We start from the raw sequence: 26,834 nt of genomic DNA, 5'->3' as shown, positions 1-26,834 counted from the left end.
TCCCCACAGTTGACTCAACGAGGTCTTTGATGACATCAGTTCACTTGGCCATGACCAGAGGAGGACCATAGCCAAGACCTAAGGCAAAACAGTGGCAGGACAGACACTTTCGGAATAATTTTCTCAGTGACAGATGGGCAGGTATACGTTTCTTGACATCGATCCTGCATGATGAAATTCAACAATCTGGGTCCAAAAAAAATTTAAGGGTATACTGGGGGCGGGGGCTGCTAAGAGCCTATGCAGCATTGTTGACTTAAATTTTCTTTTGGTTATTGAAAAAAGGCCCTTCATTGTATAGCACCCCGGTATTCTAACAGGTGCATAACTTTAGATAAAATTGCTTTACTCTGTGTGAACAGCTGGTCAAAGAGTAAAGCAAGTCCAGATAGTAAGTGACAGTAGCTAGCAGGACTTGAGTAGTTTTGTGGGACAACCACCTGCCTGTCTAAGGGCCCTGAACACATCTCCCTGACTCCTCCTACCCCATGACCCTCTGACAGTGGATACTGTCATTAACCCATTATACAGAAGGGAGAAACTGAGGCTTATGGAACAGCCAGTCACAGTCCCAGGACCTTTTCTTCTGTCCTGTGTCTGTTCTCCCATCAGCTCTCTAAAGCAGACCTGTCAGCTCAGAGCCATGGAGAACCCACCCAAGAAGGGCCCGTTTCCAGCGATCCCAGTGTTTGTCGGCTGGTAGCCAGCATCACAAGCATTGTATTCTCTTGTTAATACCAAACTGCCCATTCAAAAACAACACTGAATTTGTTTGCAAAATCTGAACTAATTGCTTCTAAAACAAGGATGGAAGATACTCAGAGAGCTAACAGTGCTGGCTATTTTGAACCAGAGACAAAATAATGAATGTTAATTGAAATGAAAAACATGTTAACCACTTGAATAATCTGTCATGTAAAATGATGCTATAATTCCTCCGTTGTTAGGGTTATTCAAGTCATTACACGAAGTCATAAAATTACACAGGAAGAGCATAATGGCCTGTGTCATTTGCAAAAGCTGCTTTGATGACAGAGACAGGCTCTCACGTCAGACACTCTCCATCCTGGTATCCATGGACTCATAAGTCTCCATCCTCTTCCAAAGGAAGATGATGACAGATGCAAGATCCTGTCCCGAGAGAGTCCAGTTTTCCTAATGAACAGATGTCCATTAGAGAACAGAGGAAGAGCTCTCAGTGTGCATGCAGTCACTAGGGTGTGCCTAGGGGTACCCTAAGTGCTACTGGGCACCCATGTGGTATAAAGACGTGCTGCTTACAAATGCTTGAAATTTAAAAGGGCAAATACATAATAATAGCAGCTATATATTTAGTGAGGACTTACTATTCTCCTGATACTATTATTATTACTACCAACAGTAATTAACATGTTTTAAGCTCTCAAGTTCCAGGCATTGTCTTAAGCCCTTTACTCAGTGATGTGTCTCATTTACTCCTCCCAAGGCTTCTCCCCACTGGAGTTGACCCAGGTAAGGTCCGTGAAGCTCATGATATACTCCATGTCACGGCTCAAACACCTCAAGCCCCGGAATACGGAGAGAGCCATCGGTTCACAGGCATGCTTCCAAACCATCATCAACAAGGTTTCTAAAGTACCTTCAAATCCATAGAAAAACTATGTGTTTTTACAGTTTTAGAGCAGAATCAGGGCCACCAAAAAATTATGTGCCTGGTATGTCAGCAATTCCAAAAGCAGGATCATCTTCCAGGTATAGGTCAAGGTCAACCTGAGTCTCCATGACCTGCCTGTCACCTGAGCTGTGTCATGGCCGAGGCAGCTGGGGATGCATCTACTCTTCATAGATGAGAAGAGTCAAGAGCCAGATGACAGTTTCCAAAAATACTGTATGCGACTGTGTAAATGAACTCAAGGTGGGGAAGAAGACGAGGAAGGCCTGAGGGTCTGAGAAAGGGAACCTCTGCTTGGTGACTCGACACGGCTATTGCCCGACTGACAATCATGTGCTGCTCATCTAAGTTGTTCCAAATCTAAAAAAAATGCATTTTCAGAATTTTTAAAGAATGCAGGTTGCCAAATCCACACCTGACTGTGTCTCCCATGTCTCCAGTTGTGTTTAAAGAAGCTAGGGTAGTTTAGGGGGGCCTGAGTGGCTCAGTCGGTTAAGCATCTGCCTTCAGCTTAGGTCATGTTCCCGGGGTCCTGGGTTCGAGCCCCGCATCGGGCTCTCTGCTCAGCAGGGAGTCTGCTTCTCCCTCTCCCACTCCCCCTGCTTCTGCTCTGTCTGTCTCTCTCTCTGCTGGGAAAAAGGGGACTTAGTTCACCTAAATAAAGGTGACCGGGCCTCAAAGGTTTCAGGGGAGACTAAGGGGTCAGATCACTATATCTGAACTAAATTTCCAAATTATGTTGAGCGTTTGTTCAAGGAAAGCTATCAAAACTGAAGGTATAAACATCCTAAACGCAGCTAGGATTCTAAACACAATCTTTACTTTTTCACTAAACACTTAGTAAATACCTGCTATGTGCCAGAAATTGGGCAAAGAATCCAAAGCCGATGCTAGCCCTGTAACTGACAGACTGCTCTAACACACATCACGTGTCACCACTATTACTAAAGGGTAATGATCATATTTAATTACTCTGAACGTCTGCACTGATGTGAGGTAGGTGTTGCCTTAACTCCTTTATTCTTACATCTTGAGACGCTGAAGATTCTCACAGACTGCTACCTTGTCCAAGAACATCTCTACGGAGCAAGCAATGTGCCATCCATTTTGGAAACACCGTCCCGCCCCCCCCAGCCATTCTCCATTTACGAGCGTCAGAAGCCATGTGTGTGGTCAAAAGTGCACAGAGGGCAGGAAGAAAAGGAACTTGCCAGATGACACAGACATTTCTAGACCTTACTTGCAATCAACGTTCCCTTATACTTGAAACCAAGTATCTATGTCCAGGGATCCTTGTCAAACCTACTTTTAGCCAAGAACATGCTCTCGGTGTTTCCTGACCAGATCAGGAAGATTAGCAGGCTGATATGTAAATTCCACTAACTGCGGGTTGGAGACTCTGGTCTGCAGTCACCTCCTATTAAAGAGAGTGACAGAGCTCGGCCAGGGGCAGCAAGGGGCTCTGGAAGGCAGAGACAGTGGGGTTTGAAATCAGAGTTCAGCTTGGTACACGAATGTGGCCGTGGAGACCTATAAGCATCAACAGTCCGCATGCATGGATGGACACACATACACACACACACACACACACACACACACACACAACCCAACTAAGATTTTGCTTTGTGAAGGAAAACGCCAAGCCTGCAGTGTAATGGCAAGCTATTAGGGAAATATAAGTGAACGGTTGAGCTTTCTTTATTCCCGTAGGATAGTGGATAGTGAAGTACTCAGTCTTAAAAAATCTATTTCTTCCTAAAAGGGGGCAGCAAAGAAATTGTGACTATTACCCACTGACCTTCGGCATCCCTGTTTGATGTCTCGTTTTACCGCTCTTCTTTGTGCACTGGCCCAAAAAAGAGAGGTCCCCTTCCAGCCCTGAGATCTTAGTGGAAATTGTTAGCAATGGACACGCTAATTGGGAAAAATCAAATGATAAGCAAGCAAGCCCAAGGCCGAGAATTTCATCTGGCTTCCCTCCTTGAGCATTCATAATCTTGACCCTTTGCAGGAAGAATTGAGGGTGCTGTTTGTAAGCTCAGGTGTGCAGACAAGGGTGCAATTCCAGACAAGGTGCAGACAAGACAATTCCACCATCAGCTCTGCTGCTATCATCTTAGAAAACATGGGCTGGCATTCCTGGGGGGACAGTTCATGACTGTGGGCATGTGTCTGAGAGAAAGGATTCTCGTATTTGTTTTCTAGTCACCAGCAACAAAGCACCCTGTCCTGAGACGGCCATGTATGATCTACCTTGGGAAGAACAAGCTAGTGAAATGAAGCAGAAGTGGGGAGACAGTATGACATCAGGGACGCTGCGGTTTGCAGGACAGGCCAGAGACAGGAAGCTGACGGGCACGTGGTATTGGAGGAGCTGAACACCATCATGCACACACCGTCCACAGCCGGCCATGCCCCCAAAGCACTGCGGGAGGCAGAAAGAGCCCCATCAGCACCGTAACTTTGCCCCTGATCTGGAAGCTTTCTTCACCTTGTCACAGTAAAGAAGCTGGAGCCTTGACAAGGCTCTGTGGCCTTCACTGGTGGGGAATTTTCTGGAAATGTGGCCAGGAACTAAGGCTAACTCCACGGTCCTGGGTCTTCTCGAACTCTTATCTTCCGCTGCCACGATCCTCCCACCCTTCTGCAAGCATCCACTCACACACCACCTCACCCTGAGGCTATCTCTGACGTCCCACCCCCTGTGTTCCGAGTCCCCTGGATGTGCCCTGCAGCTCTTCATCACCAGTCACTCTAGCTATACTCAGTCAGGTTCCCAGCCAATCCCACGTACAGACGCGATGCTCCAGAATGTGCTGGCACAGGGAATGATAAATCCACAGGTCCCGATGTATTCAACAGCAGAACCTGGACCAATGTACAGAAGCTACCAACAGAAAATCCATTCAAGTCACTGTAAGGAAGACACCTCACACCGTGAGGGAGAGCTGTACAGAGACAGAGTGTCTGTCTAGAGAAGGCTGGGGAAGGAGGCTCCCAATACCATAAGAGTTCAGGCAGGGGTCACCTAGAGGAAAGGGATTCTCCAGAAGGCACACCATGATTGGCCCATAAGCATTCTTCTATGACTGGACAGTGAGGAGGTTGTTTCCATTTCTGTGATTCTGTAGTCAAGTGCACTGAACACTCTTGTATACAAATCTTAATGTGCATCTCTATATCCATGAGATAGATTTTCCAAAGTGGAATCATGGGGTAAATGAGGCCAAAATGCCCACCAGAAATGGTAAACCAATTTACACTCCCATCAACAGCACCCTGCCACGACCATTACCCCAACCCTCCACTCTGCCCTTATCTACCAAGTATCACTCTGATGCCAAGTTGTTTGGACATGCCACCAAAGGTCCACAAGTAATCAACAGAGTCATTAAGAGCAACAATCCAACTTTGCCCCATAACACCAGATGAAATAATAGCACAGGGAGAACTGGTAAAGTTGGAGAGTGGGTAGATTAGCAGGAAATCAAATGTCACCCCATTGTGTTCCAATCGGTTGGCAGGTGCACTGTGGGCTCACATTGGAGGCCCAAGGACCTCCCAGTGGTGGGGAGCTCATCGCCCAGCCCCTGTGCATCAGGCCTCTCCCCAGCTCAGAGAAGGACCCAAGAGAACAGTGCCTGCTGCCTCACTGGGCTATCTCCTGGCTGAGCAGGCAACATGGGCTGCAAGCAGTCCTTCTTGTTCTGGAAGGCAGGAAGGGCCAGTCCCATAGATCAAGAGAGAGAGGAGTCAGACTTCACAGAGAAGAGATTCTGGAGCCTGCAAGACTCCTGGATGAAGAGGACGAATTGAGGCTGGTCTCAGGGGAGCTGCGGGGGAGACGTGCCAATCTCAGGGGCCCTGCTCATGGAGGCTGCCAGAGTAGATGCCCAGCACATGTCCCTTCCTTCCTGCAGGCAGATTCAAAGGCCCTCCTGCAGCACTCTGAAGAACAGACCTCCAGCTCTGAGAGATTCGAGGGGTCAATGAGACAGATGACACCTTATCCCCTCCAAGACCAAGCCTGTACCTCCAGAGGGTAGCGGACCTTTAGCTGTGTCCAGCCACTGAGCAGAGAGTGAAGGCGAGCAAAGAGGCAGGGTGCCCCAGGAACAGGCCACCAGGTGAGGACAGAGTGCAGAGTCTGGAGTCCATTGCCCCTTCCCAATAATAACAAGACCACTTTCACACCAGACTGACACACTGCTTCCGGCTTCCCTGTGGGGTTTCACAGGAACCATCTGAGCATTTTCCTGGATGGTCAAGAGTATGGTAGTTCCTACAAAGGGAAATGGGATATACCCCGCCCTCATATGAACAGCCCTGACGTGACTTGGAGCATTGCTCTGTGACTCGCTGACCTCTCAGAGCTCCTAATTAAAGACACCAGCCTGGCCCTGAATCTCCAGCTTCTTTCTAGAATTAAGTGACTCATTCATCCCTTCAATATATCCTGAACATGTGCCAAGACCTGAGCTTATGCCCCAGAGGGAGTGCGGGCAGTGCAAGTAAGGGGGACTAACCTAACAAGGAGCAAGGGCGTGCTCTGCCAGGAGGGAACTTACCAATCATGACAACTGATACCATCCAGAACGTTCACAAGAGCAGGACCCTTGCATGTGTGATCTCGTGTAGGCCTGAGCAACTCTGCAAGGTCTGCAAGGATTATTCCTCCAACTAGATGTTCACCGAGGAACTGGAGACTCAGACAGAAGACTGACTTTTTTTTTTTTTAAAGATTTTATTTATTTATTTGAGACAGAGACAGAGAGCACATGAGAGGGGGGAGGGCCAGAGGGAGAAGCAGGCTCCCCGCCGAGCAGGGAGCCCGATGCGGGACTCGATCCCGGGACTCCAGGATCATGACCTGAGCCGAAGGCAGTCGCTTAACCAACTGAGCCTCCCAGGCGCCCGAGAAGACTGACTTTAATTGAGCACCTACTATGTGTCAGCACTATGTCTACTGCTTCTTTACCACAAGGCCATGGGCTAGTGTGAAAGTCGGCATTTAGAAAGGAAATGGAGATTTAGTGTAGGAAAGCGTCTCGAGGGCAGAGTGGCCCTTACAGAGCAGATGGGCTTCGGGGCAGCCTTGCCCTGGCCCCCCCCCAGCTCTGCTGTGCAGCACTGAGCAAGTCCCAATGTGTGTGGGCCACACTGTGCTCACATGCTCTTACACCACTAGCAATGCTAGTAAATACCACTAGTGAATGCTGCCCCTTCTCTGCCTTCCACCCTTGTCCCAACCCCACTGCAGCTGGAAATGGTTGCCTGCTTCTTGGAACCTTAACTTTATTCCATTGCATTTTTTAAAATTTTCTGGCTTTGATTATCTACAATCTTTGTCTCTAATCTCCTCCCAGGCCACAAGCTTCAGTGAGATCTGCAGGATCTTCACGTGAATGCACAGACACCCAGGGCCTCTGGCTCCTTTCACAAAGCACACGGTGTGGCTTAAAAAAAAAATAAGAATGCAGGGGCACCTGGGTGGCTCAGTCGGTTAAGCATCTGCCTTCAGCTTGGGTCATGAACCCGGGGTCCTGGGATCGAGCCCCGCATCGGGCTCCCTGCTTGGCGGGAAGCCTGCTTCTCCCTCTCCCACACCCCCTGCTTGTGTTCCCTCCCTCGCTGTGCCTCTCTCTGTCAAATAAATAAATAAAATCTTAAAAAAAAATAATGCAAGAAAACCCAGGCTATCCTAAGGCACAGAATTCTGTCACTCTCCTACGTAAAGCCACACAAGATGTCCCTTCTCAAGTGGCCTGAGAGCCAAACGTGTCCCATGGCCTTCAAGGCTCTGAAGGCTCTGGCCCAGCCGCCCCTTCCATTCACAGGCAGCCACAAACCCCTCCATCACCACCTTCCTGCGGCACAGGCCTCCCTCCTCTTCTTTCCTTTAGACCCCGAATCCTGTCCCCTTCCCTGACTCAGGACCTTTGCAAAGGCTGTTCCCTCCTCTGAGAACACTTCTCCCTGCTCTTGGCCCAGCTGGCACCTCTCACCTTTCACCTCCCCAACGTGCCCCCCCCCACTAACCCCCATTCAACCAACTAAACGATTCTGTTAGGACACCCTGCTTTTATCCTGCCTAGTGCTTATGACAGTTTATTAGATACTTAATTTCTTTTTTATCTCTTTTTTCCTGTAGACTTCGCTCTTCGCAAGGCGAGATCATGCCCCTTCATCACATTCCAAACACGCAGCAGGGTCTGGCAAATGGAAGGCTCCATAAATATTTGTTAAATCAAGAAATTATCACAGACTCCAACTTAGTGGATTCTGAATTAAGGACCTTTAACCCAGCATCCCTGGTGTATGTGAGCTGTTTTCTGAGGGCTAGTCCTGCCAAAATTATAACAGGAGAGACTCGAGTCCTAAAGCCCTTTATCAGTCTTGCTGTATTCACAGATGGCCTCCCCTAGCATCTCCCAAGAGGAAGACTCGAATTCCAGGCTGGACCAGAGCCCTGTCATCTTGCCCTGCACTTGGGAATTACTCATCGCCGCGGGATGTTGGAGCCGGGGCTTCCTCTCTCCCACCAGGTAATGAAAAGTGCTGCTCCAAGTTTAGTGGAAAGGCACACACTAGCATGTCCAGCTGTGGCAAGATCACGGACAGCCAGGCAGGCTGGAAGGAGGGTCTTTCCCAACCCAGTAATAGAGCCGCATCCGTTTCAGCGTGCCCATTAAAAACATCATTTAAGAGAGTGCCTTGGAAAGGTACCAAAGTCCCCAAACTAATTAACTTTCATCTCTCCTGTCCCTCTGTGCATGGAGGGCCTCACCCTCTGCCCACCATCTCCATGAGGAACATTAAAGACAGGACATTAGCCTGAGAACATTCTATTTAAAACAAAAGTACTTCCAAAGATAGCCCTGGATGCCCATCTAAATCATCCTGAGTCCATTTTCTGGCCCCAGAAGCTGCATGGTCAATGCCCCCAGATGGGCCCTACTAAGGTGTCCAATACCCATAAAGAATGTCTTTCATGGTTCATGGGTTGAATTAATCTGATATAAAATGTCTAAACTGAAAACCTGCAAGTTGGGATCTTGATGCGTTTCAGCAGAAAAGCAAGCAGGCCACAGCAAATTTATTAATAACAAAGGAAAAGGAAAGAGATTTCAGAAAACTAAAGCAGAAGCTAATCTAAGTGGGAAAATTCAATCTGACCCCTTTTGTAAAAGAAGATGATGTGTTTTGTGAGGGGGGACCACATAGGCTTTGCCGCCCCCCCGCCGCCCCCGCCCTGGGATACCTGGATCCTCCTCTCTCTGGATGCTGTAAAGGGCCCCCAGAATGCATGGGCAAAGGAACATCGTCAGTGAGTCACAGAGGGGCTGGAGTTGTCTGTTCCCTAGTGTTTAGGGATGAGTGTGCTAATGTAATGCTTCACACCTGTGTGCTTCCCAGCACGCCCTGAGCCCTGGCGGAAATCACACCTAGTGATTGCCTCTTCAGAACCTGCACACCCACCTCAACCTCCTCTTTCTAATCCATTTAAATCTGATGCATGAAATCTGCCTCTCTGTCCGTTTCTTAATGGGGAAGGACAGCAATCAACAGAGCCACCACCGTCATCCCGGGGAGGACCACGCAGCAGCCGCACGCAGGCTTTGCAACAGACGCAGGCGGAGGAGTCCGGAGGGTGGGGCGAACGTCAGTGCCTGGCCCAGCTCCACACACTCTTGGCTTTCTGGCTTTCTGGCTTCCCAGCAACTTTGTATCTGGGCACATGCACATTCTGGGAATTCAACGATAAAACCTTTCCAATCTCTTACAGAGAGAACATGGCTCAAAAAAAAAAAAAAAAAAAGAAAGAAAGAAAAAAGAGAAAAAGACAACAATCCAATGCATTGGGGTCAACGGGAAATACAAACTGCCCTCTCTGGAAAGGGCATCTCGAGCAGTGCAACCTGGGAGGGAGAGATGAGCATGTGGTCATGGGTCGCGAGGGCCAGAGAGGGGCTCTGGCAGAGCAGAGGCTCTGGTCCCTAAGAATCACACTCAGAAACTGTCCAGCCAGGCAAGATGCCATCAGACTCACTGGGAGAGCTCACTCAGTAACTGCCCTCATCTGCCCTCCGTCTTCGGGTATAACCTGTGGGGGCACGGGCAGTAAAGTTTTTAAAAAAGGGTGAGGGGGAAGCAAGGCAGGCCAAATTTGGGTCTGGTAAGTTTTACCAACAGTCATGATTTTAACGTGTTTATAAAACTCGCCTAGTGAATCTGCCTTACAAAGTAAGATTTGCCTTTCCCTCCGTCCCCTTTGTTCCAAGGGACTAAAAATTCTACACAATTATTCACATCTCCATTACGAATTGCTTTTTACTCTCTGCTGCTCTTGTCGTCAAGCTCGTGTAATCAATATTCTCAATTTCAGAGAGGAAAATAAAGGAACAGAGAAGGCAACTGGCTGGCTTGAGTTACGAAATCTTGCTCACTGAAGTCCCCAGGAGCAGCTAGGTCCTTCCAGGCAGAGGCATACAATACTTCCGTTGGAAAAAGAAAAAAAGAAAAAAAAAAGGCTGTGGTTTAAATAAATATCTCTTATGTTTAAGTGACATGTGGTTTCAATGACAACTTCTGGAAAAACCACCAAGGGGAAAAATGAACCCAGAATGACCACCTTGGGCACAGAAAAGGAGGAAATGGGTGTCAGTCACGCCCTCACCAATGGCTCTGTTAGTGGCAGGAGTTAGGACAGAAGGGCACCAGCTTGTGCGTATTACCTCTAGGGCCAGGAGCCGGTCGGCAGATTAACTGGGTGACTGGTGGGCTTCAGCACGGATGGAAAAGGCAAACTAGCCAGTGAGAGCTCACACCCATGACTTGTACAGCAGAGGTGGCCGTGTGCCATTCCTCCATTCTGGTTCAAATCTGCCCCTTACGGGCCCTTTGCCAGGAAAGGAGTTACTGACAGGACCTCAATGATCCCATCTGTAAAATGGGGATCATAATGCAGACCTATCCGAATACCGTGAGAAGTCAGCAAGATCTGTTCGGCCAAGTATGTCTAACACGGTAGGTGGTCAAGAAGTGGCATCTCCTGAACCAACCACTCTCCCTTTGTTCGCCTCAGTGACCATGAGTAAAGAGATCACAGTGATGGTTTTCCTGTTTAATAGGGTGGCTGATTTAGAAGTGGCCTCAAACCCAAATCTCAGCTCCATAATTTCCATCAATGGCCTAGAAACAGCACCAAGCCCTCACCAGCACTCTGCCCGGGCCCAGAGCAGGGAAAAGGAAGATCCCTTGAGGTTAAAAGAGAACACAAGGCAATGCAAGGGCCCCTTGGAGAAGAAGTGTGAGCTCTATAAAGATGAAAACGTAATAAGGAACACAAGCATGATCACACTTTGGTCATTGGCAAGGCCTTGAGTTGTGAAGTACCAGAATGCCATGCAGACGCCGAGGAATCACCCACTTTCCACATGGCCGTGTGTCTTCCAAACCGAGACAGATATGTATGTGTATGTATAATCAAGCCGTTCAAACCCCCTGTAGCAGAAGGCAGTGCTTTGTTGTAAAACAAAACTGAGATGAAATAACCATCATCCTTTCAAATATCCTCTGAGAGTTTGGTATTTGAGGCACATTCTGTCATGTACTTCTCTCTGACCTCAAACACTTTGATTCTTTTTTTCCAAGTTCACATAAAAGACAGAAAGCTCTCAGATTGGTCTACAGCACCATGAGCCTGGACTCAATCTGAATTCTTCGCCGGTGCAGAGAATTCGTTGTTATTCCAGATAATTAGGAAGCAGAGATAAAGGGCCATTACGTTAGAGAGGCCTAGCCCACTGGGAAGACTGGCCGTCGGCTCCTTATTTAAAAACAGATTAGTTCCCACTGCTCTCAGAAGGCTTCCAAGGGTACGCTCAGATATTCTAAGTCCCATCCTGACACCCTTTTCCTCCCGTTCACAATACACTTGCAGAATTCGAGAATGCGGCTTGTCTGCAAGGCTTAAAACAAATGCTTCAATTTTCCATTCTCCAAATGAAAATCAATGGCAACAGAGAGGTAAAATCAATGTTCATCGCTCTGTAGGGAGAATCCCACCCCCAGCTCCCGCCCACCCAAAGCAATAAATCAGAACCAGCCATGTTGACTGGCAGCGAAACCCTAAGAGCAGAGCCGTCTGTGGGTTGTATGACTTTCTGTCCATCCCTGTTTCCTGAGAGGGCATTCTCTTTAAGAAAGCCTAAGATGGTAATTCCAAAATCTAAGTCAGGGAGAATAACACATTGTTGCATTAAAAAAACTCTTCTTCCCCCCATGAGTTCTTTTGCCAGTGGGATTTTTGGCATCTAATACCAGAGTATAACTATTTCCCTAAAGATCCATCCTGCATTATCTAGCTTTAAAGAATGCTCCGACACCCCACTGACCTGTTCTCCCAGACAACCAATGATCTGCATTCTATTAGCACAGATTAGCTTGCATTCTTTAGGATTTCAGGTAAATAGAAATTATAGAGTCTATACTCTTTTCTGGACTATGTCCTTTCACTCAGCAGTTATAATGAAATTTATCCATGCTACTGCATGCATCGATAGCCTATCTCTTTTTATTGCTGAGTAGTAATCCACTGCATGGATGTACCACAATTTGTTTATCCATTCACCTGTTGATGGACCTCTGGGGTTGCTTCCAGCTCTTGGCTATTACAAGTAAAGCGGCTGCGAATATTCATGAGTGAGTCTTTGTAGGACATACGCTTTCATTGCATAATCCAGATACAAACCTTTTGTTAGACCTGTGTTTTGTAAATATTATCTCTTAGTATGGCTAATCTTTTTATTACTAGGTGTTCTGAAGATCAAGTTTTTAATTTTGATGAAATCCAATTTTATTATTATTATTATTTCTTGCTTTTATAGTTCATGCTTTTTTTGTGCCCTATTTAAGAAATCTCTGTCAGACCCAAGGTTACTACTCCTGCTTTCTTTCCAAAGTTTTATATTCTTAACTCATATTTAGGTCCATTTCAAGTTAATCTTCTGTATACTATGTTATGGCAGTCTACAAAATTTGTATCTACAAAGAGTTGTAGTATCATGAAAATACTCATTTATAAAAATTAACTGAAGAGAGCCCAATACAAATCTTTATATATAGGATAGGCACCACTTGACAATCAAGTTTTAACAGAAACAAACCAATGGATAAAACCCATGACTAGAAAAAAGAATGGAAGGAATGTTTAATTGCTGTTTTTAGCTTGTGCGAGCATTGCCTATTTCCTGTTTCTTTTCACTTTTCTGTATTTTCCGTGTTTGCTGTAATAAGCACCAAAGACTGTTATACCAAAAATCAATTAAGATATTTTTAAAAAATCATCTCAGAGGCTTTCCGGCTCCAGGCAGCCTTCACAGGGCTCTTTAATGCATAAATGGCCCCTTTGAAGAACCTAAAAGGTGAACACACTACCAAGAATTCACCCTCTCCCCAGCCCGCTCAGTGTGGCTCGACAGTAGGAAGAGATGAAACAAAGAATTTCCAAGAAGAATTCTCCAAAGAGAATGTGAGATTAGCTGAAGCCTCTAGATGAAACCAAATGCAAACCCAAATCCAAATACCACCCTAATATAGGCGATTTCCAGCCGAGGGAGGCCGGTTGGCCCACTTGGGACCCCACCAAAATGCTGGCCTGTCCGCCCAGACACTCCGCGGTCACAGACGTGAATGTCAAACAGCTTCTCCACTCACTCCCTCTCCATGGGCAAGGAAAGCGAATGCAATACTCTCGCTGATGTGCTCACTGTCCTCTGTCTCAATACACTTGACAAGACAGCCTAAGTCTGCAGCCTCGTGATCAGCCTACGGCCGGCCCAGCCACCGCTCCACGATCTGGCAGGCGGGATCTGCCTCTTGAGCTGCCACACGGGCCAGACTGGCTGAGGCGATTGCCTACAGATGTTTCATGGAGAGGAAGATTACTTCCCTGATTGATGAATAAATAGAGTTGTCAACACCATCTCCATGGTCAGAGGGGACCCCTGAAGTAGAATGTGGCAGGACAGATGCTTCATCTGGAAAGATGTCCAAGACCCTAGGAAGCGGTGTGTGCTCGGCTGATAAGGCGGGCCGAGTAATTCAGCCTCCGAGAGGGAGCTGGGAGGGCGGGCCCGCAGTCAGAGCCAACACCACTGGTGAGCATCCCTGGTGCAGACCACCTCCCAAATCCTGCTAAGGGAGTGGGCATGCTGTCTCAGTCACAGCCTCCTCTTTGGGCTGTTTTTCCAATGAACAAAAGGTCCCTATCATGAGAAATGCAGTCATCTTCTTAGTCCTTACCTGCTATGAATCACAAAGAGGGCAGCAGAAACGACACTGTAATCCTCATGCTAAACCTCACAGCTTCCTCCAGAAGGAAGGAAAAGCAGGCACAGTCCCGCTGGGAAGGAGGCAGGGCACCTGGAGGGGGCTACCTTCTTCTCAGGAGCATGCTACTGTGGGTTTTCCTGGCTGACCTTCCAGAATGAATGAGACAGTAACAATAACTATGATCATAATTGTTTTAGCAACTGGAAGGCGAGCCATCACGATGTGATGCTACACTATATTCCTGACACTTGTGCATCTCACTGAACCCTCACACACAAGAACATGCGTGCACAGAATCCCCGTGCAAGGACTAGCAACACTTATTGCCTGGAAACCCCCTCTTGAAGAGTCACTAGAGGATGTATCCCAATGAAGGGGAAAGAGGAATGGGTACGTGTTTTCATGAAATCCATTTTGCAGATGAAAATGCACAAATTCAGAAAGGTAAAGTAACTCGCCAGGGTCACAGAGCAAGGAAGCAGCCAGCTTGGGAACAGAGCCCAAATTGGGCTCATTCCCAAATCCCTGCTCTTAGTCACTGTAATTTTGTGGCCATCAGGAGAGGAGGGGGATGAGGATTACACCTTGAACACAAGCAAACAAGTGGTGACGCTTCCCACACGGAAACATGACGTGCCCAGACACACACCACTTACACCTGGACATGCCCGCTTCCGGCCTCCCCCTTGCACAGCTTGGAGCGTAATGCTAACAATCTCTTGTGCAGCACTTTCAGACGGGCTATATTCCAGGAGGAAACAGGCAACAGACCATCCATGTCCCACACCCATACACACGCAGACACAAGCAGACAGCTGAAACCTAGAGCACTACCCCAGAAAGGGTATTTGGGTATTTGTGGCAAAAGAGGCCCCATCTTACCACCCACAGAGAAGGAAGAAATCATGTGCAGCAGAAGAATCTAGGCTAGTTTTCTCAGAGTTTGCACACCTTAAAAAACAACTTTTTTTATATCCCACTCTACAGCGAACTAGATTGTCCTCGAGGGTAGAGTGGGAAGCTTCAGTGTAACACTAGCCTGGCACATGGTAGGTACTCAATACCTTTTTGTTAAATGATAGCGAATGAACGGACAAAGACAGGATGAAGGGAAAGGCCAACATACGGTAGTAATGGGAAACATAAGCTTTGGGGCTGGACAGTCCTGGGTTTGAATCACAGCTGCCACTTTCTGGGTATCTATTGCTACTGCCTCTGTCTCACTTCGTCATTTTCAGAGTGGAGACAAAAATAAATACCAACTTGACCAAAATGGCTGGAAGAACTCAAGGATGTGGTGCTGAGCACCATGCCTGACACATGCTGGGGTTCAGGGATGAGATCTACCTTTACTTCCAGGGAGAACACTCCAGTCTGCAGGAAAGAGCAAAACACAATATACCTTGCATCTCAGTCTTACAGAGACAAAGGATCACTGTTTTTAGGCTGGGTCGGGAGCTGCAGGGACCAGCCTTGCAGAGGCAGAGAGGGTGAGGGCTCTGCTCCAGGCGGTTTCTCCGCTGGACCATGATGGAGCTTCCCAGGCAGGTTCAGAGGAAACCACTTAGGGAACTGAAGGAAATCAGAACATGTCCCAAGAGGAGCAGCCAAAGGGACCAGCACTGCTTAGATTTCAAGAAGTGCAGGAAGGGACAGGACATCCTACATGGTCCCAGGGTCAAAATGGAGCTGACGAGCAAAAGCCACAGGAGGTACATTTCAGTGGGAACCAAGTCCCAGAAAGGCTGTTCTTCGCCTGAGGTCATGGCACAGAGCAGGTGCATGGCAGAGCACACGGCCAAAGCCAAAACCTGGGATGGGATGATTCCGATGCCCAGTGCTACACTTCTCCACTGTTCAGCAGTAGAGGAAGAAGGGAGACTAAGCACTGAAATCACCTCCCACCCCCACCAACCCAACCCCACTGGTAAAGAAAGCCTCGTGTGGGTGTGTGGGTGTGTACGCACACGTGTGCGTGCATGTGCTGGTTCTTGCTTCAAGTATTTTTGTAGGACTGAAGGCACAAGTAGCACAAGGTTCTTTCTGTCATCTACAAAAGCCTAAGCCCACTGGATGGACAAAGCTGGGAGAAGGTAAGATGCAAAGGCTTGAACAGATAAGGATGTGGTATATATATATACAGTGGAATATTATGCAGCCATCAAAAGGAATGAAATCTTGCCATTTGCAACGACGTGGATGGAACTGGAGGGTCTTATGCTGAGTGAAATAAGTCAATCAGAGAAAGACATGTATCATATGACCTCAATGATATGAGGAATTCTTAATCTCAGGAAACAAACTGAGGGTTGCTGGAGTGGTGGGAGTGGGAGGGATGGGGTGGCTGGGTGATGGACACTGGGGAGGGTATGAGTTATGGTGAGCCCTGTGAATTGTGTAAGACTGTTCAATCACAGACCTGTACCTCTGAAACAAATAATATATTATATGTTAAAAAAAAAAAAAAAAGAAGATAGCAGGAAGGGATGAATGAAGGGGGGGAAATCGGAGGGGGAGACAAACCATGAGAGACTATGGACTCTGAGAAACAAACTGAGGGTTCTAGAGGGGAGGGGGGTGGGAGGATGGGTTAGCCTGGTGATGGGTATTAAAGAGGGCACGTACTGCATGGAGCACTGCGTGTTAAACGCAAACAATGAACCATGGAACACTACATCAAAAACTAATGATGTAATGTATGGTGATTAACATAACATAATAAAATAAAATTTAAAAAAAGAGGCAAAGGCTTTAAGAATCCTAAAGGAGAATGGCGAGACCCACCTCCCCCTGGGCTGGGGAAGAAGGGAGATCAGGTGCTGCTGCCTGAGAAAATAGTAAGACACATTCTCAGGAGGAATGGTGGTGTGGTGGTCCTGAGGAGGGAAGACCCCAAACCAGGGCACCCAGCCTGACAAAGATGCCCACAGCCTATATGGGCATGAAAGCAGACAGCCCACAGACCTCAAGGAACCTCAAAGGATTATCACAGTGAGCAGGTCAGTGGCAACCAGGAGATGAAAGGCTCAGACCCCGTTTTCTTGGCTATATGCTTCCTGGATCTCTGGGGTCATTTTGGAAGGAGGAATGGCCCCCACAATGACCAAGAAGGGATTTTCTGTTCAGCTGCTCAGATGTGGGCTCAGAGACATATAAAGCTGATTTAAAGCAAATACAGATATTGAAATTCTTTGCAAATCTGTGTTTGAGAATTGAGATTCATACCCAGCAGGACTGTAGGTACCAAACACCATATAAAAGGGCGACAGAGGGGTGCCTGGGTGGCTCAGATGGTTAAGCATCTGCCTTCGGCTCAGGTCACGATCCCAGAGTCCTGGGATCGAGTCCCTCATTGGGCTCCCTGCTCAGTGGAGAGTCTGCTTCTCCCTCTCCCTCCAACTCGTGCTCTCTCTCTCAAATAAATAAATAAAATCTTTTTAAAAAATGGCAACAGAAACACCTGCTCTCCTCCCCCTCCCCCATCCCCCAGTCAGAGACTGGGTACCCCCAGATCTGTCAGCTGGAGAGCACCTCCCGGGCTCCTGTCTTACCTGGGGAGCAGGTGCTTGCGGCTGACACACAGAGCAGTCTGGTAGTCCTGGGTCACACATACTTTGTGAGGGCTGCATTTCACCTTCAGGCAGGGGTCTTTGGATGGGTCCAGGGCTGAGGCAATAAGAACAAGAAGAGGGGGGTTAGGACCTCCAGGGAAATTTAATTTCTCTTTCTACTCAAACAAGTGGGAAATAAGCAGACCATGTGTTTGCACTCCGTGCTGTTTTCTTAGGCTGATGGGGATCACAATGAATCCCCAAACCAGGGGGAATTCTATGTCTGGGCACATGTTCTTCTTTAACATCAGGATAGTGATTCCTTTGTGCTTTAGGGAGTTTCAGCATCTCCATCTCGGGTAGGAATTACTTTAAAAATCCTTTAGAATCTTGGGGCGCCCGGGTGGCTCAGTTGTTAAGCGCCTGCCTTCAGCTCAGGTCATGATCCCAGGCTCCTGGGATCGAGCCCCACATCGGGCTCCCTGCTCAGCAGGAAGCCTGCTTCTCCCTCTCCCACTCCCCCTGCTTGTGCTCCCTCCCTCACTGTGTCTCTGTCAAATAAATAAATAAAATCTTTAAAAAATAACAAAATAAAATAAAAATAAAAATCCTTTAGAATCTTACATGCTTCAATGACCAAGAGCTACTTTTCCCTCTTTGGTTATTTGGCTACAACTGCTTTTTATGACTTCATCCATGCCTACTTTTACTTATTTCGTACAACGTAGAGAAGTCCTCGAGGATAGAGTTTTTTGGCTCCAGTTCAATCAACACGGACTGTGTGCATCAATAAGCTTATTTTAAATTTTGTGACCAACGTGAGGATGCACGAGACCATTCTATGCCACACAAAGTTCTGATATAATAAGGAGGGGGACAAGCTGACACATAAATATTTATTGTGCAAGGCAGGAGGAGATAAGGGTCCTGACGGGCATACAAAATGATAACAGAGCTCGAGAGAAAAATAGAGATCAATTTCTGGGGCATGGATTAATGAAGCATTAATATGTGAACTGGATCGGGGCTCCTGGGTGGCTCAGTCGGTTAAGCATCTGCCTTCAGCTCAGGTCATGATCCCAGGGTCCTGGGACTGAGCCCCACATCGGGCTCCCTGCTCAGCAGGAAGCTTGCTTCTCCCTCTCCCACTCCCCGCTGCTTGTGTTCCCTCTCTGGCTGTGTCTCTCTCTGTGTCAGATAAATAAATAAAATCTTAAAATAGAAAATATGTGAGCTGGATCTTGAAGGAGGGGCAGAGCACGGGGGTAATCGAGGCATGAAGACCAGCCACGCCAGTGCAGGGAGGCACATCTGGGCCATTGAAAGACACTCCATAGGACGAGTGAGTGTGGCCTGCGGGTGGGAATGACGGGGGGCGGGGAGGGGATGTCTATTCAACCCAGGCAGCGGAGAGAGGGTCTCCCACAACAGCAGTTGCCAAATTGCAAAGCTTTTCAGAGCCAGCCGAGCAGCAGGCCCTGGGCTCATGAGCACTCCTCAGCTGCTTGTAGCAGAATAGAGGCCGCAGGGAATCTTCCGCAAAACAAAAGCAATTGTACCATCTCCCAGCTCCAGGCCTAAAGCCTATTTAGGCCGTAAATCTTTCATAACTTCTCTCCCCAGCCAGAGGAGGTGATGTTTCCCCATGTCCTCCCCACACACGTATGCGGTTACACAAACAGGAGTCCCGAGCACGGACAGTAAACCTGCCGTGAGAAATGCCATCGTCCCCTCCAGGCTGGGTCCCTTGGCCACCACGATACCCCTGTGCTTAGAGAAGTCCTGATTCCTCTCAGCCTGAGCAGGCCCCAAGTCTCAAGACCACCTTCTTCCGACGACTGCAGGTAAAGTCTCAGGGGATCTGAACCCACAACAGCCAGAGGCCTTTCTGCTTCGTGAATAGCTCGGGGAGGCCCCCTCCGCTGCAGCAGCCTCAGCCACTGTCCACACAGGCAGGGTGCATTTTTTTGGCTAGTCAAGTCAGCAACAAGACCCGGGTCCTGGTCCCCGGGGAGTCATGCAGCAGAGCCTACTCCCCGAGGGACTGCCCAGCTGCCTGAAGCTTAGCAGAAGAAAATGAGCTGCAGGACGAAAAAAGAGAGTGATTCAAGCCCCAGGGACAGGGCGTTCACTTTGAACTCTTCAGCTGAGGGCTGCATCTGGGAGGCAAATGGTTGGGGGGGGGGGTGCGGGGCGTGCTGTGTCTGCTCACAGAGTCCCCCAAGGCTGGGCCTTCCAGAAATTCACAGCAGGGACTGCCCAGTCCTAGGTGGAATGTTCTTGGTCCTGGGGATGTCCACCTGAGAAGCCAGGAGGCTGGTGTGGCCTCAGGCCACTGGCCTTCTCCTTGGGCAGTATCTCCCACCCCCAACCCCAGAGTGGCTGCCCAGCCAACTCTGACTTGCTTTCCAAGACGCATGCAAAATTAATCCAACCTGCAGAATGACTACCGGATGACCACTAATGACGACCATGCCAACTGTTCGCGGGGACAAGGGAGCGAGTCAGACATTATGGAGCTCCAGAGACTCGAGGACCAGACCACAGGCAGCCCCCGCCAAGGTACCAGCTTCAGCATTTCCCTGACAGGTGCTCAGCATTGCAGAACCCCAGCGATTTTCACTGGACCATGTGGCAGAGTGGAAACCGACAGGGTGATGGAGAGCAAAATCTGGAATACTGCATGACCAGCTTTAGGGCCAAACTCGGGGTTCTCTTTCTCTCTGCAGGCAGCTCCACAAACATCCACGTCCATCCTGTGGCCCAGATGTCCTGCGTGGACAGTGCCATCTCAGAGCAACTGAGCGAGCCGTGCGGAGTACGGAAGAGCGGGCTCCAGGCCCAGCGATTCCGAGTTTGAATGCCGGCTCTGCGATATACTCATGCCTCAGTTGCCTCTTCTACACAGTGGGGGGGGTAATGCCACCTGCTACTGCTTGGGTTGTCAGGAGACTACACGAGTTAATATCTGTGAGTACTTAAAACAGACTTGGTATAGGTTACGCACCTCGCAGGTATCTGCTCATTTTTTGAGCATTTTGTCCCCAGAACGAATAAGAAGCCTTCATAATAACATGGATAGCTTGACACTTACCCACTGCTTCAGACAGGGAGGCAATGGACCAAGCCCTCTAACTGGATTACCATATTTAATTCTCAAAACCACCCAAAGGGGGCTTCTGTTAATGTACCCATTTTACAAATGAAGGTCTTAAAGAATCACCGATGAGAGGTGCAGAGGGAATGTGACACCTGATCAGTTGACTCCTCACCTTCAATGGCTGGCAGCGTGAGAATTACCTAGGGTCTCCTTTGAGGAGTTGACTATGGGGCCGCACCTCACACCAGGTAGAGAGCCCAAGTGCACCAGGTTCTTGGGAGGTCCTCGGGGCAGAAAGAGACACAAGGGGTCTAAGTAAGGGGCAGCCAGGGAATCTGGTGTGCCCAGGCTGGACCCATGGGCCGCACACAGCCCCAGGGCTTCCTGAGAAGGTGAGGTGTCTGGCCTTGGGCAACCGCGCCCTCTGCTCGCGGCCTCTCTGAATGCAGCAACCGTCCAGCTAACTCCACAGACTACTGTTCTGGTCAGTGTTCCTTCTGCAGCCCTGCCACGTGGCATGCTACCATTAGGCTAACTACTATAAATCACCATCCCTCTAATTCTCGAAGCCGGCATTTCTTCAAAACAAACAAAAAAATCCAACCAAAAATACTAATAAATGAAAATCAGTCTCTTAACTCTATACACATACTTAACAATTTGCATACAGAAATAAAGTCTGCTAAAAATTCATTACCAGGGTCTGAATACTTCAAACATGGATGCGAATTATTTTGAGTAAATGAACTTCGCAGAACAACACAACAGTAATAAATCAAGCTGTCGGTGTTCATTGAATCACTACGGTGCATTCTGAGTCTGAAAAACAGCAACGTTGAGATTGAGAGGGGGTTAGGATGGTGACGGGAGTGTGTCATTTCCCTTTAAATGTGGCCTCCCAGATGTGCTTTTCCGAGCAACCCCCAGGCCCATGGTGACAGTGGACAGGGCTGTGTGGCTCCACTTTCTACAGGGAATGGTAACAGATCAGAATAATAAGTGGCATTTGAGAGGCCCTTTAATAAGACGCAGGGAAATTGCTCAGGGAAAGAGGTAGGGAGAGCGAGCTGAGTGTGAGTGATAACTGGGAGCAGGCCTAGAAGCTTCCTTGTCAAGGGGCTAATGATTTCAGGAGATTGTGCTCCAAGTTTCTCTCTCTCTCACCACAGGCTTGGCGACAGGATGCAGCACTGCCCGAGGGATGGCAGAGCCCCGGATCCCTGCACCTGCCCCGCTCCCCTCATGATGCCCGAGGACTTCTGTGGACCACAAGAGGCCAGCGTCCCTGTCACAGAGCGCTCCCCCACGGGCGCTTCATTTCACCTCTCCTGCCCCGTTCCCCAACACCAATCAAGGGTCAACGGGCACAGACCACATGTCCAATTAACTCGCTTAATAACATTTATAAAAAACTTTTTTCCAAGAAGGAAAGAGGAATTAATTTGCAGAGAGATGTGGTAAGCTGGAAAACACTGAACTCGAAAGCAAATTCATTATAGGCTTCGTGTCACTTTTTAAAAAATTCATTTTAGTTTTTAAGCTCACTGCTTGGTCTCAATTAAGGTCGTGATATTTTAATTATCTTAATTGTTTCTAAACTTGTTTTCCAGTTCAAGTTACTTTTTAATGAGCTACATTGATTTTAAAATCCAAAGCCAAGCCTTTTCACTGTCCATGGGCACATCCCGAGAGCTCACGGGCAAAGGGCCGTAACCCCTGGGAGAGCGGAGCAGGAGACCACCGCAGAGCTGCTGGGACAAGGGCATGTTTCATTTTGTGGGTTGGCCACAGAGTCCCCAAGAGTCACCTGGGGCACTGACACACACTTGGATTTATTTCATTAACACCTGCAGAGCTTCTGTTCTGTGCGGGCTGGCGGCTGGCGCCTCCAGAGGGAACAGAACCATATTCCTGCCCCCCAGGGGCTCACGGCTCTGAGGGAGGACAGGCAACAGGAGGTGAAGTTCAGTGTGTTAGGGGAGAAGGCGCGGGACCTCGCCTGGCCTCTCGGGGGAGAGTGAGACCTCCGTGACAGACAGACATCTATGGAAAATGGGTTCAAGCCAGGTGATAGGATGAAGAACATTCCAGGTAGGAGGTGCCTTTCTTCCCCAGAGAAACCGAGGCAACTCTGGGGAACTGAAGTGTCTCACTGGGCTCCTGACAGGTTGGAGCAGGGGTGGTATGTGATACAATGGGAGAGGGTGGCATCACCAGGAAGGGCTTGGAAAGCACAGGGAGGACTCCAGAGGACCAGGGCCCTCCAAGTCCCCAGTGAGACGCACAGGGCAGAGCCCGGTCACCTCTGGCACATCCTCTCACGCTGATGTCAGTGGAGAGGGGGTACACCTGTTTCAGCCAAAGTAGCACTTTGGTAAGAAGAGACAAGCTGCATACTCTCGCCCTCCAAATAAGAAGGGGGCGGTCTCTGTGGCCAGCTCTGAGAGCCCCCTTTCCTCTTGTAAGGAACCTCCGGGAACACGAAGCCACACAGGATTCTGGGAGGCAGCAAGCCTACCCGCTGAGTCGAACAAGCCAAGACATCGTCTAAAACAGCCACATGAACTTGTGGTCCAAGCCGGTAACTCCAGGAAACTTCCACAGACGAGAGGCCACTCAATTTACAAAAAGTTGACAAATTAATGAATGTTTGTTGTCTCCTTGTTGCTTTTAAGACTGCTCTCTGCCTGAATCATGCTCAACCACGGTTCATCTGAAGAGCAGACGCTCCCGGTGATTCATTAGGAGTGACTTAATGGATGGATGACAAAGAAATTACTCCAAACTGCTAAAACCTCATCAAGCTAAGATCCCAAACATTTATTACAGCTTGTCTGTCCCCATGGTAACCTGTGCATGCACCTTGCTTCCCTCTCCTCTCCAGAGGGGCTTGTTCACTAGCTGACGACAGAGCCTCACAGAATACAAAAAAGATTCCGCCCACAGAATTTTGCTGGAACCGGAGAAGAATGGTCGTTGGGAAGACCTCTGTCACCATTTTCAGTTTTCCATGCAAGGCACTGGCCATGTTCATCAGAGGCTGAACAAAGGGGCCCACGGGCTATGAGGCTAAATCAGGTAGGCAGTGGTAGAGACGGCTGACCGTGTGCGCCCAAGGATGGGGGAATGGCAGCGGGCGGGGACACGGACAGATTAGGCCAAAGGGGCAGAAGATAAAAAGATGCATCTGACCAAAGGTACCCCTCCTGAGAAGAGAGATTTTCCTTCCCCTTCAAACCAAGAACCTGAGAACTCTCTTCTTTCTGTGTTAAAACTAAAAGCATCCTCTCTCTTACACTGTGTGTGTGTGTGTGTGTGTGTGTGTGTGTGTGGTGGGTGGAAGGGATTAGGGTGGTACAAGCTGGTAACAGCCCTTTTTGGAGGGCAATTAATCTGCCAAGTCTCTAAATGCTAGCAATTGTTAAATAGAGGTGGATGGGTATATAGGAGTTTATTATATAACTCCCTCAACTTTTTGGTATATATGAAAATTTTAGTATTAAAAGGAAAGGAGAGAAAAAAGAAATATCCTATGATCCAGCAACTCAACACGTTAGGCAAACATGTACATCTTAATGGTCTACGGCAAGGGAAAATCATCAACAACTTGAATGTGCATCTACTTTACCCTACTTGGGCTGCCTTAACAAAATACCCCAGCCTGGGTGACTTGGACAGCAGGCTTTTATTTCTCACAGTTCTGGAGGCAGGGGAATCTGAGATCAAGTTGCCACCACAGTCAGTTTCTTGTGTGAGCTCTCTTCCTCGCTTGCAGACTTGCGGATGGACAAGCACCTTCCCACTATGTCCTTATAAGGCTTTTTCCCCGTGCACACAGAGAGCAAGCCAGGGAGCTCTGGGATGTCTCTTCTTGCAAAGATACCTATCCTGTAGGATCAGGGCCCTACCCTGATGATCTTATTTAACCTTCATTACGTCTTTAGAGGTCCCACCTCCAATTACAGCCACAGTGAGAGTTAAGACTTCAACACACAAAACATTCAGTCCATATCACCATCTGTAGGGAAACAGTTACCTCAATTACAAGACATCCCTTCACGAGATCTTGTCCAGCTATTATAAAAGAGGAAGGAGATCGGTAGGTACTAACACAGGTAGATGTTTATAACAAATTACGTGAAAAAGCAAGTTAAAATATTTGAAATGGCAAAGTAACTTCCCAACACCACACAGCTAATAAATGTGCAAGCCAGTACTCAAAACCAGGTCTGTCTGCTTCTAAAGGAGATCTCTTCCCCTTTGCTATCCTGCTGGCCTCAAGAAGAAGTCCCTCTGCCCACAAAGTCCTAGCCTCCACCCACTCACATAGCAGGACCCTCCATTTCTGCACTGGCCTCTCCCTCCTGGGGCTATCCCTGCAATAACCCATGAATGAATTCAGACTCCCCATGCCCCCAGGCCAACACCATGGCTGCTGCCTGTCACTGATGGGTTTACAAACATTACCTGCAAAAAGCAGTCTCCTGCTTCTTGGAGAACTGTGCCTGTAGCGAGGCAACAATTAAGTCATGACCATCGCTGGGAGCAATAGCAAGTGTCCAGCCCTATGAGAATTTGGAATTTGCCTCCGAGGTGTAAAAGTTAAGGACACCCCATGCCTGGCTAGAAAGGGCTTTGCCTTTCAGCTCATGTGCAAAACAAGACATTATGAGCGACCACTGATTAGTCCAACATGGCTGATTTACAAATCCTGATCATTAGAAAAGAATGCATTAAGAGAAGTCTACTAGAGCAGCAGTGGAAATATGTTCCAGAAAATCAGAAGCCACAAAATTCTATGAACCTGGCCAGCCAATCCCCCCTTCTCAAAGCTATCATCCTATACCTTCCTCTGTTCCTCAGTTGCTCTGGGATGGTAAAGACAAGGACCCTCACTCTACGTTTCTGCCAAAACACTGATTTCCCTATGAAAGTGAAATAGAGGAAAGGAGGATAAAGGGGAGCAGGTGGGAGAACTAAGCAGAAAGAAAGGGAAGGGGGGAGCATTTTATTACATAATGCATCGTTCAATTAGGGTGCTGACAATGTTGACAGTGACATCTACCAACTTATAGAATAATGTACTATTATTCTAATTAAACCAATGCAGACACAGATGCAGAGATCAGTTCAGTATTACTTTACCAGCAAGGAAACTGACACAGAAATGGTAAGTAACTTGTCTTTGGTCACACAGCTGGTTAAGTCTGGACTTGAAACTAGAGGAGTCTCACACCAAAGCTGATGCTCAGAGCCACTAGGCCACTCATGAAAACAGCTTATAATGGGGATAAAAATGACAACTATAGTACCAAGCAGCAGCATATTGAACCCCTCTGTCCCCCCCTCCAAGAATCATGTCACCTTTAGGATCCCCCCAAAAGAACTTCTTACTATGAAGAAAACATCCTATCAGAAGGCAAAGCCAGACTGTTGGACATTTGAGTAAGCTTATATTACTTTTAAAATGAATATGAAAGTCAAAGTTTCTTTTTAAGGTGCTGCTCATGCCCAGGGAACTTAATATTCTCTCTGAAAAACAACATGGACCAGGTGAGCCTTGTGGTTCCTTCTGTGGGGTATTCTGTGAAGCCTATCTATGGCCCACATCACTGATGAGGAGATGCACGACATCTGGAGGCAAGATGGGATGGGATGAGCAGCACAAGTAATAAGACTTGAGCATGACCTCAGTTCTAGTGGAGGGTCAAGACACCAACCACAGAGAAGTCTTAACCTTCCCATCCATCAGAATGGCCAGAATTCATTAACATGTTGTAATGGTAAAAGTCCTTGGGTACTACTTCATGGTAATTGGCAGAAGTTATTCAGAAGACATTTATGAACAAAGGAGACAGAATTACTGAAAATACCTAAGACCAGTTCTATAATCTGGGAAAACAAAAAGACATAAAAAGCACAATAAAAATCAAGTATTTCCAAGAAAAGGGTAGCACTTACAAGAGTCTTGTAGCTCATTAAGTCTATGTTTGGTACCTATACTTCATTGTAATACAATTAAAATTCTATAAAACATGCAGCTTTTCACAAAGAATGAACTCCTTTGTGCTGGTGAACATGACTCTGTCACGATTCAGCAGTCCTAATAGTTGACCATGTAAGAATGGGGAAATACAGAAACTCCACAAATTTCCAAAAAAAATAATTAGTATTTCTAGAAGAAGAGCACCCACAG

The 26,834-nt window shown here is 47.9% G+C and overlaps 1 protein-coding gene across 1 annotated transcript in view; it reads right to left on the bottom strand.

Annotated features, from left to right (window-relative positions):
• Window positions 1-26,834, bottom strand: part of SPOCK1 (SPARC (osteonectin), cwcv and kazal like domains proteoglycan 1) — a 407,861-nt gene that overhangs the window by 118,362 nt on the left and 262,665 nt on the right. Inside the window, exon 4 of the mRNA XM_081825612.1 lies at window positions 17,539-17,653. Coding sequence (XP_081681738.1) covers window positions 17,539-17,653 — 115 coding nt within the window. The remainder of the gene's footprint in view (window positions 1-17,538; window positions 17,654-26,834) is intronic.

The sequence above is a fragment of the Leptonychotes weddellii genome, chromosome 7 (assembly GCF_054177405.1).
Source record: "Leptonychotes weddellii isolate Sample4059 chromosome 7, ASM5417740v2, whole genome shotgun sequence".
Classification (NCBI taxonomy): Eukaryota; Metazoa; Chordata; class Mammalia; order Carnivora; family Phocidae; genus Leptonychotes; species Leptonychotes weddellii.
Note: the sequence above shows the minus strand (reverse complement) of the source record. Positions and strands in the feature narration are given on the sequence as shown.